The sequence below is a fragment of the Pseudophryne corroboree genome, chromosome 11 (assembly GCF_028390025.1).
Source record: "Pseudophryne corroboree isolate aPseCor3 chromosome 11, aPseCor3.hap2, whole genome shotgun sequence".
Taxonomy (NCBI): Eukaryota; Metazoa; Chordata; class Amphibia; order Anura; family Myobatrachidae; genus Pseudophryne; species Pseudophryne corroboree.
In genome coordinates this window covers 86,578,398-86,590,905 of record NC_086454.1, presented here as the reverse complement: position 1 = coordinate 86,590,905, position 12,508 = coordinate 86,578,398, and the positions used below count along the sequence as shown (strand labels likewise).

Here is a 12,508-nt window from a genome sequence, read left to right as displayed (position 1 = left end):
AACCCTCCATACTCCTAACAAATTAGCACCTCCGATCTGAACATTATCAGAAAAGAGCTGTATACATTATATATACTAACTCTATTCTTTTCACAGGTATGAGCGTTCTTTAATATTTTTCAAGCGCTTTTTTTTAAAGATATTTTTATAGACAAAATACTGTGTGAGGCGTTGATTTGTTTCGTTGAAAGTATTAAAAATAAAATAACTGCATTACTGCTTAGTCCTTGCTGCCTGGGATCAGCATTTTGAGGTAATCTGTAGGCCTCCCCACTTCTAGTGCTGAACCCCTCCAGGCACAACTTTTCTCTTCAGCGCTGAAGCAATGCTTTGTTGATCACAGCTAATAGCGGCTGTCAAAAACAGGGTGAGAGGTAGGAATGCGCTTCCTATTAATTGCCACCCTAGGCAAGGTCCTCACCTTTCCTCGCATTCTACGTAACTCTTGGTTCTGTACTTTATATTCTGGCAGGAAATTTCTTGTTCTGTGAGTGCTGCTTTTTTTATAATATGAAATGTATTAAGGCAGTAGAGAGGTAACAAAGGGACATTGTGGCACACAATTCAACAGAACAGTTGGTAACTGGCTCAGTAGTTGACTTATAATGTGGAATGGGCACTCAAAGAAATATGGTAATAACTATGGCGCAACAAATAAATGATCTGCACGGAAATGAAAAATGTACTGCATGGGAAAGACAAAGCTATTCAGCTTTTCCACTTCTTTAAAACATAGGAGATATTTAGGTTATTTAGTCATACTAGGCAATGTAGATATTTTACTTTTAGCTAGTAATAAATATGTAGATTTAAGATATTTGAGCCAGTTTCTCTGCATTAAAGTTCAGCTATCGTATCGCAAACTGCCCAATGGAAGCTGCCATTCTCTCATCAGAGCAATTGTTCATGCATACAGTATGCATCCTATCATGTATGTCCTCACATATGTCACTGACTCCAAGTGAATTGGAACTTACCTCTTCCAAGTTCCACATTGGCACTGGCAGCACTGCAAAATCACCAGGAAAATGGTGCTGCGGCCATTTTCTTAATGTTCGACGCTTGCGCAATAGGTAAATCACTGGGAAAATGGCAGTTGCACCATTTTCCCAGAGACCTTTAGCAGACTGAAGCACTGCGCTAAAGTCTACTAGTGCTCACTGCTCATACACAGTACGCTGCTGACTAAAGGGGAGAGGACCCGAATGGGAACTGCACTTGGTCCCCTTCCTGTCTTGAAACGCCCCCAAGGTAAAAAAAGATGCATTTTACAATAGCATCTTGTAAAATGTGGGGTGATGTATCAAGTCTTGGAGAGAGATAAAGTGACCATTGTGCAACGCAACCAATCAGCTGCCATTTATCCAGCACAGTCTATGAAATGACAGAAGCTGATGTGGGCAACTTCTTTATTCATCTCTCTGAAAGGTTAGGTTCCCCATATATAAAAAACTGACGGCAAAAGTAACAGTACAATATTCTATATGACATGGTATATTGCTGGCAACTAGTTGTCTTTTTATAATGTATAAATTAACTTTGTACACTATGTTAGTGGTGAGAGTAAAACCATTGTCTTCCATCTCCAGTTCTTATGCACCACAAGCAAGCCAGGTATTAAGGATATCCATATTTTTGAGCACATATTGTTGAATTAAAATGACATGTGCTAAGATTAAATCGCCTGTACTGAAACAGTGATATCCTTAAAACCTGGTGTGTGGGGAAGGGAGGCTATAGAACTGGAGTAAGAAAAACACTTCATACTGTAACAGACAGATCCTAGCTGGATTTCTTGTAGTACAGTTTAGAAATGATCGGTGCCATAAAGGAACTTCTGTAATCTGAATAGTTATTTAGAATGGAGAGATAAGTCTCTAACCGTTACTTTTCTTGTTTTACAGGGCGATGAAGTGTTAACAGTCATCAAAGCGAAAGCCCAGTGGCCGGCCTGGCAGCCCCTGAATGTGTAAGTGCGGAAATACAGACGTTTCTTCCACTTTCCAAGCTGTGTGCTCTTAATACATTTCTGTTCTGAGTTTCTGACAAGTGTCCTACAGTACCTGATACATCCCAGGGGCGGGTGTGGTTCATCAAATCGACAGTGTCTAGGTCGACAATGTTTAGGTCGACCACTATAGGTCGACAGTCACTAGGTCGACATGGATGGAAGGTCGACAGGGTTTCTAGGTCGACAGGTCTAAAGGTCGACAGGTCTAAAGGTCGACATGAGGATTTTTTTTTTATTGGTGTCGTTTTCTTCGTAGAGTGACCGGGATCCCAAATTAGTGCACCGCGTCCCCTCGCATGGCTCACTTCGCTCGCCATGCTTCGGGCATGGTGTCTTCGCTCCGCTACGCTCGGCACACTTTACCGTTCCAATCGTAGTCCACGTGGATCGTTAAGTATGAACAAATTCAAAAAAAGGAAAAAAATTTGAAAAACTCATGTCGACCTTTAGACCTGTCGACCTAGCACATGTCGACCTATAAACCATGTCGACCTTCCATCCATGTCGACCTAGTGACTGTCGACCTATAGTGGTCGACCTAAACATTGTCGACCTAGACACTGTCGATCTTCAAACCGGATCCCCCCAGGGGCAGCCAGCAGCACGATGAACCGAGTAAGATGGAAACAGCTCTCCGCTGACAAAGCTGCTGCTACGCCCACCTCTTTGTAGTCCTGGAGTGGTTGAAAAATTGCTCTATCTGCTTTGTGGTTTGGTCAGTGAATTAACTACTGCATAGGACTTAGGGGCCTATTATTATTATCATTATTACTTATATTTATAAGGCACCACAAAGTGTATGCAGCGCCGCACAAGGTTATACATAAAAAACAGTGGTGACACAGGGGTCGGTGACACCCGATGCGGCCATGAGACCCCCTGCATGAGATGAGTGCACATGTGCTTGAAAAGGGTGCATGGTTTTGTGTGTAGTGGGTGTGGCCTCGCAAGAGCCCCATTGCCTTGTGGGGGCAGCACTCTGTTACCTCACTTCAGGGCGCGTGGACTTCCTCTTCAGATTCTTCCAGCACTACCAGCTTCTTCTCAGTGGCTGGAGCCGGGTGCTACATGCCAATGTCACACTGCACTACCCGGCTCCTGTCACTGTGGAGGAGTCGGCATTTTGGTGTCACCCCTTGGAAGGGTGACACCCGGTTGTGACCCACATCCCCCCTTGTGACGTCTGTGATAGAAAACAGTAATGGCATAAATTCCATACATAATGGGAGACCAAAGCATATGTACTTAGTAGTAACACCAAGCATTCATGGACAGATTTGATAATGAGTATTCTTATCATTCATTACTAATCTTATATGGTGTTCCAAGCAATCAGCTCCTTACTGTCATGTGTTTGAAAAATGACAATTGGGAACTGATTGGTTGGAGCACCATTTAAGATTAGTAATGATTGATAACAAGAATATCACTCTTTGTTAAATCTGCCCCCTATTGTACCACAGGTTGGGCAGGGCAAATAACCGGGGCAAGGTTAAGGCAACACACTGAAGCAAGCAGGAGCAGACAGTGGCAAGTTGCGGGAAGGAATCGATTCAGTAACCTGTGATCCTGTGTCCAATATACTGTATATGGGCAAGTAAATAGTGTCACTGAAGGGGAGGAGATGAGGGAGTAGAGCACTGGTGACCTGGATTGTGTAAGGGAGGAAGAAGAGGATAGAGGGTCCTGCCCATAAGAGTTTACATTCTAAGGGCAAGAGGTAAAAAGTTAGAGGGTGAAGTGAAAGGAGATGTGGTAGAGGGGAACACTGAGGAGTTGTTACTGGTTGCACTAGAGTAGGAAATGAGTTCCATAGGATGCAAATACCTCAAGTGAATTCTTGGAGGTGAGAGTAAGTGATCAGAGGCGGTGTTGGTCAGAGGAGGAGCAGAGAAAGTAGGAGGGAGTGAGGACAGAGATAAGGTTGGAGATGTAGGGAATGGAGGAGTGGTTTAAGGCTTTGTATGTGAGGATGAGTAGCTTGATACTTAGCGGGATTGGCAGACAGTGAAGCACATTGTAGAGGGTGGAGGCAGACACATTCCAAAGTTAGGTAAACTCAGCGTTTTAGCAGCCCAAATAGAAACCTATGAGGGCCACTTTGCAATCGAAAATTTGTGTAAATATGCCCCTAAGTCCTTTCCTATAAGGTTCCTCTTCCTAAGTCATTTCCTGTAGGGTTCCTCTTCCTAAGTCATTTCCTGTAGGATTCCTCTTTCGCAGTCATTTCCTGTAGGGTTCCTCTTCCTAAGGTTTTCTCCCTACAAGCAGCACTGGATTCGTCTACAGTTTTCAAAATCTTTAACAGTGTGGCTTTAAGGATCTATGCCATGGAGCACTCTCATACGCTTTGGCATGTCCGGCATTTAACCTTAGCACTGTGCAGCACTGACAGTAATGTCCTCGAACGCTTGTCTTGTCTGTAAGGTGATTGCATAGCAAAGCAGCGAGCTATTGGTGGCAGTGTTCTTGGCCATGACTATAGGCCCCACATGTAAATCGTATTAGTAATGCATTTATATCAACCCTTCAATAAAGATAAACAAAATGCTCTGTCTTTGGTTCAGAGTAATCTTCCCTTTGTCTTTGTATTGCCACCCAAATCCCCTCTCTCACATTCAGAAAGCTTTGCTACAGTACATCACTAGTCACCTTTAAGTCATCTCTTATAATGACTCCCAGTCCAGTTTCGACTAATATTTGACATTTCATTACCTTATACTTTGTCATTCTGCTACGGCCACATGGAACATTTTGTACATCTGGGTATTATTAGTGGGGGAGGGGAAACGGAAAAATGAATCTTTTGCTGCAAAATCCTACAATCACGCAAACCTTTGCAGAGATCTGTTTGGCCGACTTCCTAATCTTCTCCTTAGGATGGGGTCTCCTAAGGAAACCTTTATTCTTTTCAAAGATGCCTGAAACAGCTCAGCGGAGTCTCAGAACCCTTTGTCAGAACCTTGTTCTCTCTGATTTCTGACCTCTTGATGGGAACCTATCAGAGCAACCCAGGTAAAACTTAGCGGTTACTTTTTATTTGCTCTCTATATAAAGTATAAATAGTTCTAACCATTAAATGCTCATTAGTGAAGCATGACCATGTCCTATGCACATTCTACTTAGCAAAAGAACATTATTAAAAAGTGCAAAGGTTGTTCATTTGGGTTAATAACGTTTCACTCATACGATTCATTAAGACTCAGGAGTGACCTACTTTTAGAAAGTGCTGCTTTGCTTTTCAGTGAATGATTTTTTTCTATCCGTGGAACCAATTGATAAAAAGTGTTAATCATGAAAGGAGAAATTAGATTGCGGATTGTTGTTTTGCTCAATTAATTAGGCCTTCGACTATTCATCTGAGAACTTGGATGGCGATGAAAAGAGGGGTATAAGGCTTTTTCAGATATGTATTTCTATAGTTCAAACCAGCTGAAGATAAAGAACTTTCCATTGCATACAGAAACAAAAGGATGTATGTGCTGCTAGTACCATGGGTGATGTCTAGCAAAAGAGTCTGTGCCGCTGCTGATGCTGCAGGAGGTATTTGGAGAAGGAAATGAACGTTAACAAGAAAAAAACTTTAATTCTGCTGAAACCTCAGTTCAGTGGTGATTCACAGAAAATGGTGATTATATTAAATATATCTAAATTGCTTAAAAAGATGTGAAGATGTGGACACAGCGGGAGAAATGCCATTTAGATTTCAAAAGTAGGCGATGTGTTTGCAGACTGTGGAGTTTAATACAAACAGAAGCATTTCTGAAATAAGAATTAAAAGTTATTTGCTTAACATGAAACTAAGGACATGGTTATACATAAAATCGCAGTCTAATAGGTAGAGTGATTAAAATTGTTAAAAATGAAAAATCAAGGTGTTGCCCATAACACCCAATGAGGTTCTAGCTAGCATTTTCTAGCACATACTAGATAAATGAAAGCTTGAATCTGATTGGTTGCTATGAGCTTCACTTCCACTTTTACATTATATAGACATTTTTGTAAAAATGCCTCGTATGTGTGAACTAAGAAACAGAAGCCTGCACCTTCTAGTGGAAGAAGCCGGGTGGAGTAGGGTGTTCTGTCAAACGGGATGCAGTCATAATGCCATTGTCAACATTTATGATGTTGACGTTGTTGAATTGTCAACATGTAACATGTCCACATCTGCAGAATGTGGGCATCTTCACAATACCGACGTGTTAAATGTTCTGCAGGGGTCAGAAGGTTAGGGCTAGGCTGCAGCAGCGGAGGGGTAGGCATGGGGAGGGTAGGGGAGGGTAAGAGTTTGCCACTAAAGGGAGGATAAGGGTTAGGCTATGGGAAGGGAGATTTAAGGATAGGGGGAGAGATAGGGATGCTCACCGCTAGAAGTGCAGCAGGATCAGCTGGAAGTTTTCATCAGCTGACCGCCGGACCTGGAAGAGACCGCTTGAGCTGCCGGACTCCCAAACCAGAAAAGTCACTATTACACCATCAGGAACATTTTGGTGACATGTCATCAATGATGAATGTCCACATGTCAGCATTACGACAATGTCAATATTACGAATGTAATATATGAATAAAATATACCAAACCCTTTCAAACTACAGATTAGAAGCACCCATGCAGGTTGTTTTGCAGAGCGGTGCAATAAACAAAATTTCATTTATGTGAGCCTAATTATTGAAATGTTATAAAAAGTTGAGAAGTAATTAGTAATTTTGCCTTGAACCTACTTCCTCCAGTGTCAGTGCATGTCATCCTGTTCTATTACTTCTCTTCCTTTGAAGAATGTCTCCCACCTGTATCTTGATATATAGTAAAGTTTCTCTCATGCCCCCCCCCCCCTTTCCCTTCTCTGTTACAAACTATTCATTTTAAGAACTTTTTCATCTTTCCAGGTACGTTTTGTGCTGTAGGCCATGCACCAAGGGCATAGCTACCATAGGTGCAGGGAAAGCAGCTGCTATGGGGCCCGGAGCTAATAGGGGCCCACCTTCCCTGTCACAGTTACATGTTTTATATACATTTGTCACCATTGGGTGGTACATAGGGGTCCTTAAAATGTTTGCTTTGGGGTCTACAATATATCTAGTTATGCCCCTAGACCGGCTCATTGTAACAGGGTATAAAATGAACTGGAGGTCATTTGAATCTTACGTAATATGAACTGGGGCACTGTAATGTGGCACAATATGAAGTGGATGCACTATAGTGTAGCATAATATAAACGGGTGTAGTATGTTATGCCGGTGGCCGGGATACCGGCGCCCAGCATATTAGCGCCGGGACCCCGACCACTAGCATACTGAATACCACCCAATATAAACTGGGGGCACTGTAATGTGGCATAATATGTATAAAGGACACTGTATGTCATAATGTGAATTGTGGCTACTGTGTGGCATAATGTGTACTGACAGCCCTACAATGTGACATAATGTGAACTAGGGCACTACAAGAGTTCATAAAATAAACAAGGTCACTAATATGTAGTATAACATTAACTAAGGCTCTACTATGGTTCAGAAAATAAAATAGGAAACTATTATGGTTAAGAAAATGAACTAGGGCATAAAATGAACTGCTGCTGCAGAGAGGTGTCTCTCTAGAAGCATTGGGACAGGGGCCCTTTCAAAATGTTGCTATGGAGCCAATAAAGTTCTGGCTATGCCCCGGAATGCACCATTTTAGTTGCCCTTCTTTGTAACATCTCTAATATAATAATATCCTTTGAAGATATGGCTTCCAGAACAGGACACAGTATTCCAGATGAGGCCGTATTAATGACTTATACAGTGGCATTATTACTTCTATCTTTCTCCTGCCGATTCCTCTCCCTATGCAACCAAGCATCTGGCTAGCCTTCCTCATTGCTTTGTTACATTGCTCACCTGCCTTTAATTCCCCTGAAATAGTGACACCTAAATCCCTTTCCTCCTCAGTAGTCTGTAGCATAGTACCATTAAAACTATATTTAGCCTTTTGGGGTTTTTAGACCCATGTGCAAGATTTTGCATTTTTTGGCATTAAACCGTAGTGGCTACATTCATGACCACTCATCTAGTCTACTTCGATCCTAAATAATGTGTCTTACCCTCCTGGTGTGTCTTCCCTGTTGCATACCTTTGTGTCATCTGCGAAAAAGGCATACTTTCCCTTCAATTCCATTTGCAATGTCACCAATAAAGATATTAAAAAGTACTGGACGAAGTACAGATTCCTGGGGTACTCCATCGGTAACAATTCCCTCATGTAAATGCACTCCATTTACTACAACTCTCTATCCTGATCTCATCTATTCAACCATTTTAAAATCCAATCCCAATCTTTCAAGTTTACTTACCAGTCTTCAATGTGGGACAGTGTCTAAAACCTTATTAAAGTCTAGATAATCTACATCTACGTCCCCACGTTGATCTATTGCAATATACTTTAGTCACCCAGTCAATAAAGTCAATAAGATTTATTTGACATGATCTACCCCCCGTAAATCCATGCTGTTTGGGATCTTGTAAATTGCTGGATTTGAGATGTTCTACAGCTCTTCCTTTTAAGCATGTTGCCATCAGATTCCCTACTGCTCCCTACTGCTGTAGCTCACTGTTCGGTAGTTACTTGCCTCTGTCTTGCTTCCACTGGGGGGAGAGGGGCTTCAGTAGTCTGTAATGAAGAGGGGCATATAGTCTTAACTATTGAATAGAGCTGCGGTGTGAAGTCAAAGTAACACTGAAGGATTAATTTTACCTTCATGGTTCATTTCTGAAAGATACAATTTATTGGTTTAAAATATTTGATTTAAGCATAAAACGTAATTCTGCATCAATTGAAAGGGGCTTGTTGGTAAGTTTCTTCAGTTATATGTTTAATATGCTTTAAGAAAAAAAAATGATATGTAGACAGTTTCTCTTATTTCCATGGAAACCGATCTGCGTCCCAAGGTTCCTGTTTTTGCCCTTATCAGGTAACAGACAGCTGAGATGTATCCAGAGCTGTCTTTTGATGTTGTTTAAAATGTAAGATTTCTACCCCCTGGATCAGCAAGAAAGCAGAACACACAACAGAGACCAGTAGTGCTGGGGAATATTTACAGCCGGCTAAAGTCAGCAATTTCCTATTTTCAGCTTCTACTCATCGCATTGAAATAAAATAAAAAGCAGATAATGTACTGCAAGTTTCTACCTAAAAGCCACTTACTAACACTTGACCCCCATCTTTCCTAGACAGTAGCGGATCTTGCCACGGGCAAGCAGGACTTTTGCCCGGGGCGCCGCCTTCCAGAGGGCACAGGGCGCCATCCGGAGGGCGCAGCACCAGGGCAAGATCCGCTGCTGCTGTGTGCCCCCCGCTGCACGCTGCCCCCGTGCTACCGATGGGCGCTGCCCCCCCCTCTGCCGCTGTGAAGGGAAACAAGACGCGTCCGCGTCTAGTTTCCCTTCGTGGAGAGGACCTTTGCTGTGCGGTGCGCGATGACGTCATCGCGCACCGCACATTATTTCAGTCTGTACAGGGGGCGTAAATGACCACGCCCCCTGTACGAAGCCACGCCCTATTGCCGCCCGGGGCGCACAGAGTGCCAGAACCGTCCCTGTTCCTAGACTCAGCAAAGGACATCATTTTTGAATTGGTATTTGCAGTGGTGTAACAAGGCAAGTAGTCAGGGCTACCATCAGAAATTGTGGGGCCTGGGACTGACAAAATAAACTGCACTCCCCCCCAAAAAATAAATAAATAAATAAATGTATTCTGCCATACCACTCCACCCCTATGTGATGTATGTCACATCATGATGTTACGGATAGGTGGATCATTGCGGACCTGCAGGAACAATTCACATAGTTGATGTGCAGGGAAGGCTTGTTTTAAGTCCTCCCTGCGCATCAGCCCGCTGTTGTTGCGCTGCAGGTATTACCTTTCAGAGCCTGGGGTGGACAACCTTCTCTATAAGGGCCCGGGACTCCAGTCCCCGCAGTCCCCCCCGATGGCTGCCCTGGCAGTAGTACACCCTGTGCCACATCATGATGTCACAAAGAGGGGGCTGGACCACTGGCAAGCCCATGGTCTGGACCCAGCTGACCAGTTCTGAGCAACCTTCAGCCACAATGGTGATCTGATGTTGCCTCTTCGGACCTACTAAGACGTCTTGCTGCATTTGTATTTTAGTTATACGGTATTGGGCATTGGGTAGTGGGCCCATGTTCAGATGTCTTTGGGCCCATTTCCCCCCTAAGAAAATGGTGCCTGCACATGCACAGAAAATTACAAACTACCAGAATCTTCTGCATATTGGCCCTCATTCCGAGTTGATCGCTCGCTAGCTACTTTTAGCAGCCTTGCAAACGCATAGTCGCCGCCCACGGGGGAGTGTATTTTTGCTTTGCAAATATGCGAACGCGTGTGCAGTCGAGCAGGACGAAAAAGTTTTTTTAGCAGTTTCAGAGTAGCTCTGGACTTACTCAGCCCTTGCGATCACTTTAGCCTGTCCGGTCCCGGAATTGACGTCAGACACCCGCCCTGCAAACGCTTGGACACGCCTGCGTTTTTCCAAACACTCCCAGAAAACGGCCAGTTGACACCCATAAACGCCTTCTTCCTGTCAATCTTCTTGCGATCGACTGTGCGAATGGAATCTTCGCTAAATCCATCGCCCAGCAACTATCCTCAACTCGGAATGACCCCCATTCCGAGTTGAGGATAGTTGCTGGGCGATGGATTTATATATATATAGTATTTTTGGAATTATGGCGCCAAATTTTTACTTCAGATTTTGGATTAATGGAGTAGGTGGCCGGCAGCACAGGCAGGGGGTAAGTAAATGCTATACAGGGTGTGCGGTGTGGTTTCCTCTTGGCCCAGGGACATATGTCCACTACACACCACACGCCCATTAGAGATACGTCACTGACCTGCGAACTCCAGGCAAAGGCCAATGGGGGTAATTCAGACCCAGGAGCGGTTCTTGGTGCGGGCTGCAGTCACCCGCAGGCACTAGCCGCCTACCCACACCCTGCTCCCTGGCTGCAGCTGACGCCGTGGGCTCTGTGGGTGTCCGCTGCAGCCGGCGCACCTGTCAGACGCTAGAGGTCATTATTGACCTCTGGTGTCTGTGCGGCGCTGCTATGGGAGAGACGTCATGATGTCTCTCCCATAGAGAGGAGCCGCAGGGGGCCAGACGGAGCAGCAGCAGTGGTCGGGAAGCAGGAGCGGGGCAGTGGTAAGTATTTTTTGTGTGTGTGTGTGTGTGTGTGTTTGTAAGCGGATACTAAGGGGCACAACTACTGGGGGCACAGCAACAGGGGGCACAACTACTGGGGGAACAGCGACAGGGGGCACAACTACTGGCTCATAGCTACAGGGGGCATAGCTACTGGGGGCATAGCTATAGAGGGCACAACTACTGGCTCATAGCTACAGGGGGTATAGCTACTGGGGGCAAATCTACTGGGGGCATAGCTACAGGGGGCAAATCAACTGAGGGGCACAACTACTGGGGGCATAACTGTCGCCACGCCCCTCCCCTACCCTATGAAGCCACGTCCCTATTTTTGCTGCATGCCTTCTGCGCACACTAACTGTTTTACCACGGGGAAGGGGGGAGGGGAGGGGCCAGTGGAATCTTTTGCACTGGGCGCCACAAGGTGTAGAACCGGCCCTGTTCAGACCTGATCACTCGCTAGCGTTTTTTGCAGTGCTGCGATTAGGTCCGAACTGCGCATGCGTATGCACCACAATGCGGCGCTTCGCTTAGATACAAAGCGGATCGCCGCTCAGCGATGGATTTGTGCAAAGCATCCATTCGCACGGGTGATCGCAAGGAGATTGACCGGAAGAAGCCATTTGTGGGTGGCAACTGACCGTTTTCTAGGAGTGATTGGAAAAACGCAGGCGTGTCCAGGCGTTTGCAGGGCGGGTGAATGACGTCAATTCTGGCCCCGGACAGGCTGAAGTGATCACAGTGGCTGAGTAAGTCCTGGGCTACTCAGAGACTACACAAAATCTGTTTGTACAGCTCTGCTACTCATGCGTTCGCACACTTGCACAGCTAAAATACACTCCCCTATGGGCGGCGGCTATCTGTTCGCAGCAGTGCAAAAAACGCTTGCTAGTGATCAGGTCTGAATTACCCCCAATGTCTCCTTATGCTTAATCCAGCTCTACAGTAATAGAAGCACGTCAGCTACTCCCACCCTCATAATTATATTAACATATGTGCTGTACTGTATATTTATTACACTATAATAACAAATCACATAATGATAGACCTTTCCGCGTTTAATCTTCTTTCTGGCCCGTATTTCCCATTTCTACTTGATATCTAGGCCCCATGCTTGCAGAGATGGATGAACGCGACTGCCACCATAGATCATTAGTAAAGAAGCAATAAGTTAATTCTACCAATAATTATTTTGAAAAATTATAAATACAAATGTTGTCATCAAGTATACGCAGTAATTAACATGCCACAAGTTTGCAGAAAATAATGATAATTAGCTAACATTACAATATTAGCAA

The 12,508-nt window shown here is 44.4% G+C and overlaps 1 protein-coding gene across 1 annotated transcript in view; it reads left to right on the top strand.

Annotated features, from left to right (window-relative positions):
* Positions 1-12,508, top strand: part of SPON1 (spondin 1) — a 683,924-nt gene that overhangs the window by 565,225 nt on the left and 106,191 nt on the right. The window contains exon 7 of the mRNA XM_063944511.1: positions 1,905-1,969. Coding sequence (XP_063800581.1) covers positions 1,905-1,969 — 65 coding nt within the window. The remainder of the gene's footprint in view (positions 1-1,904; positions 1,970-12,508) is intronic.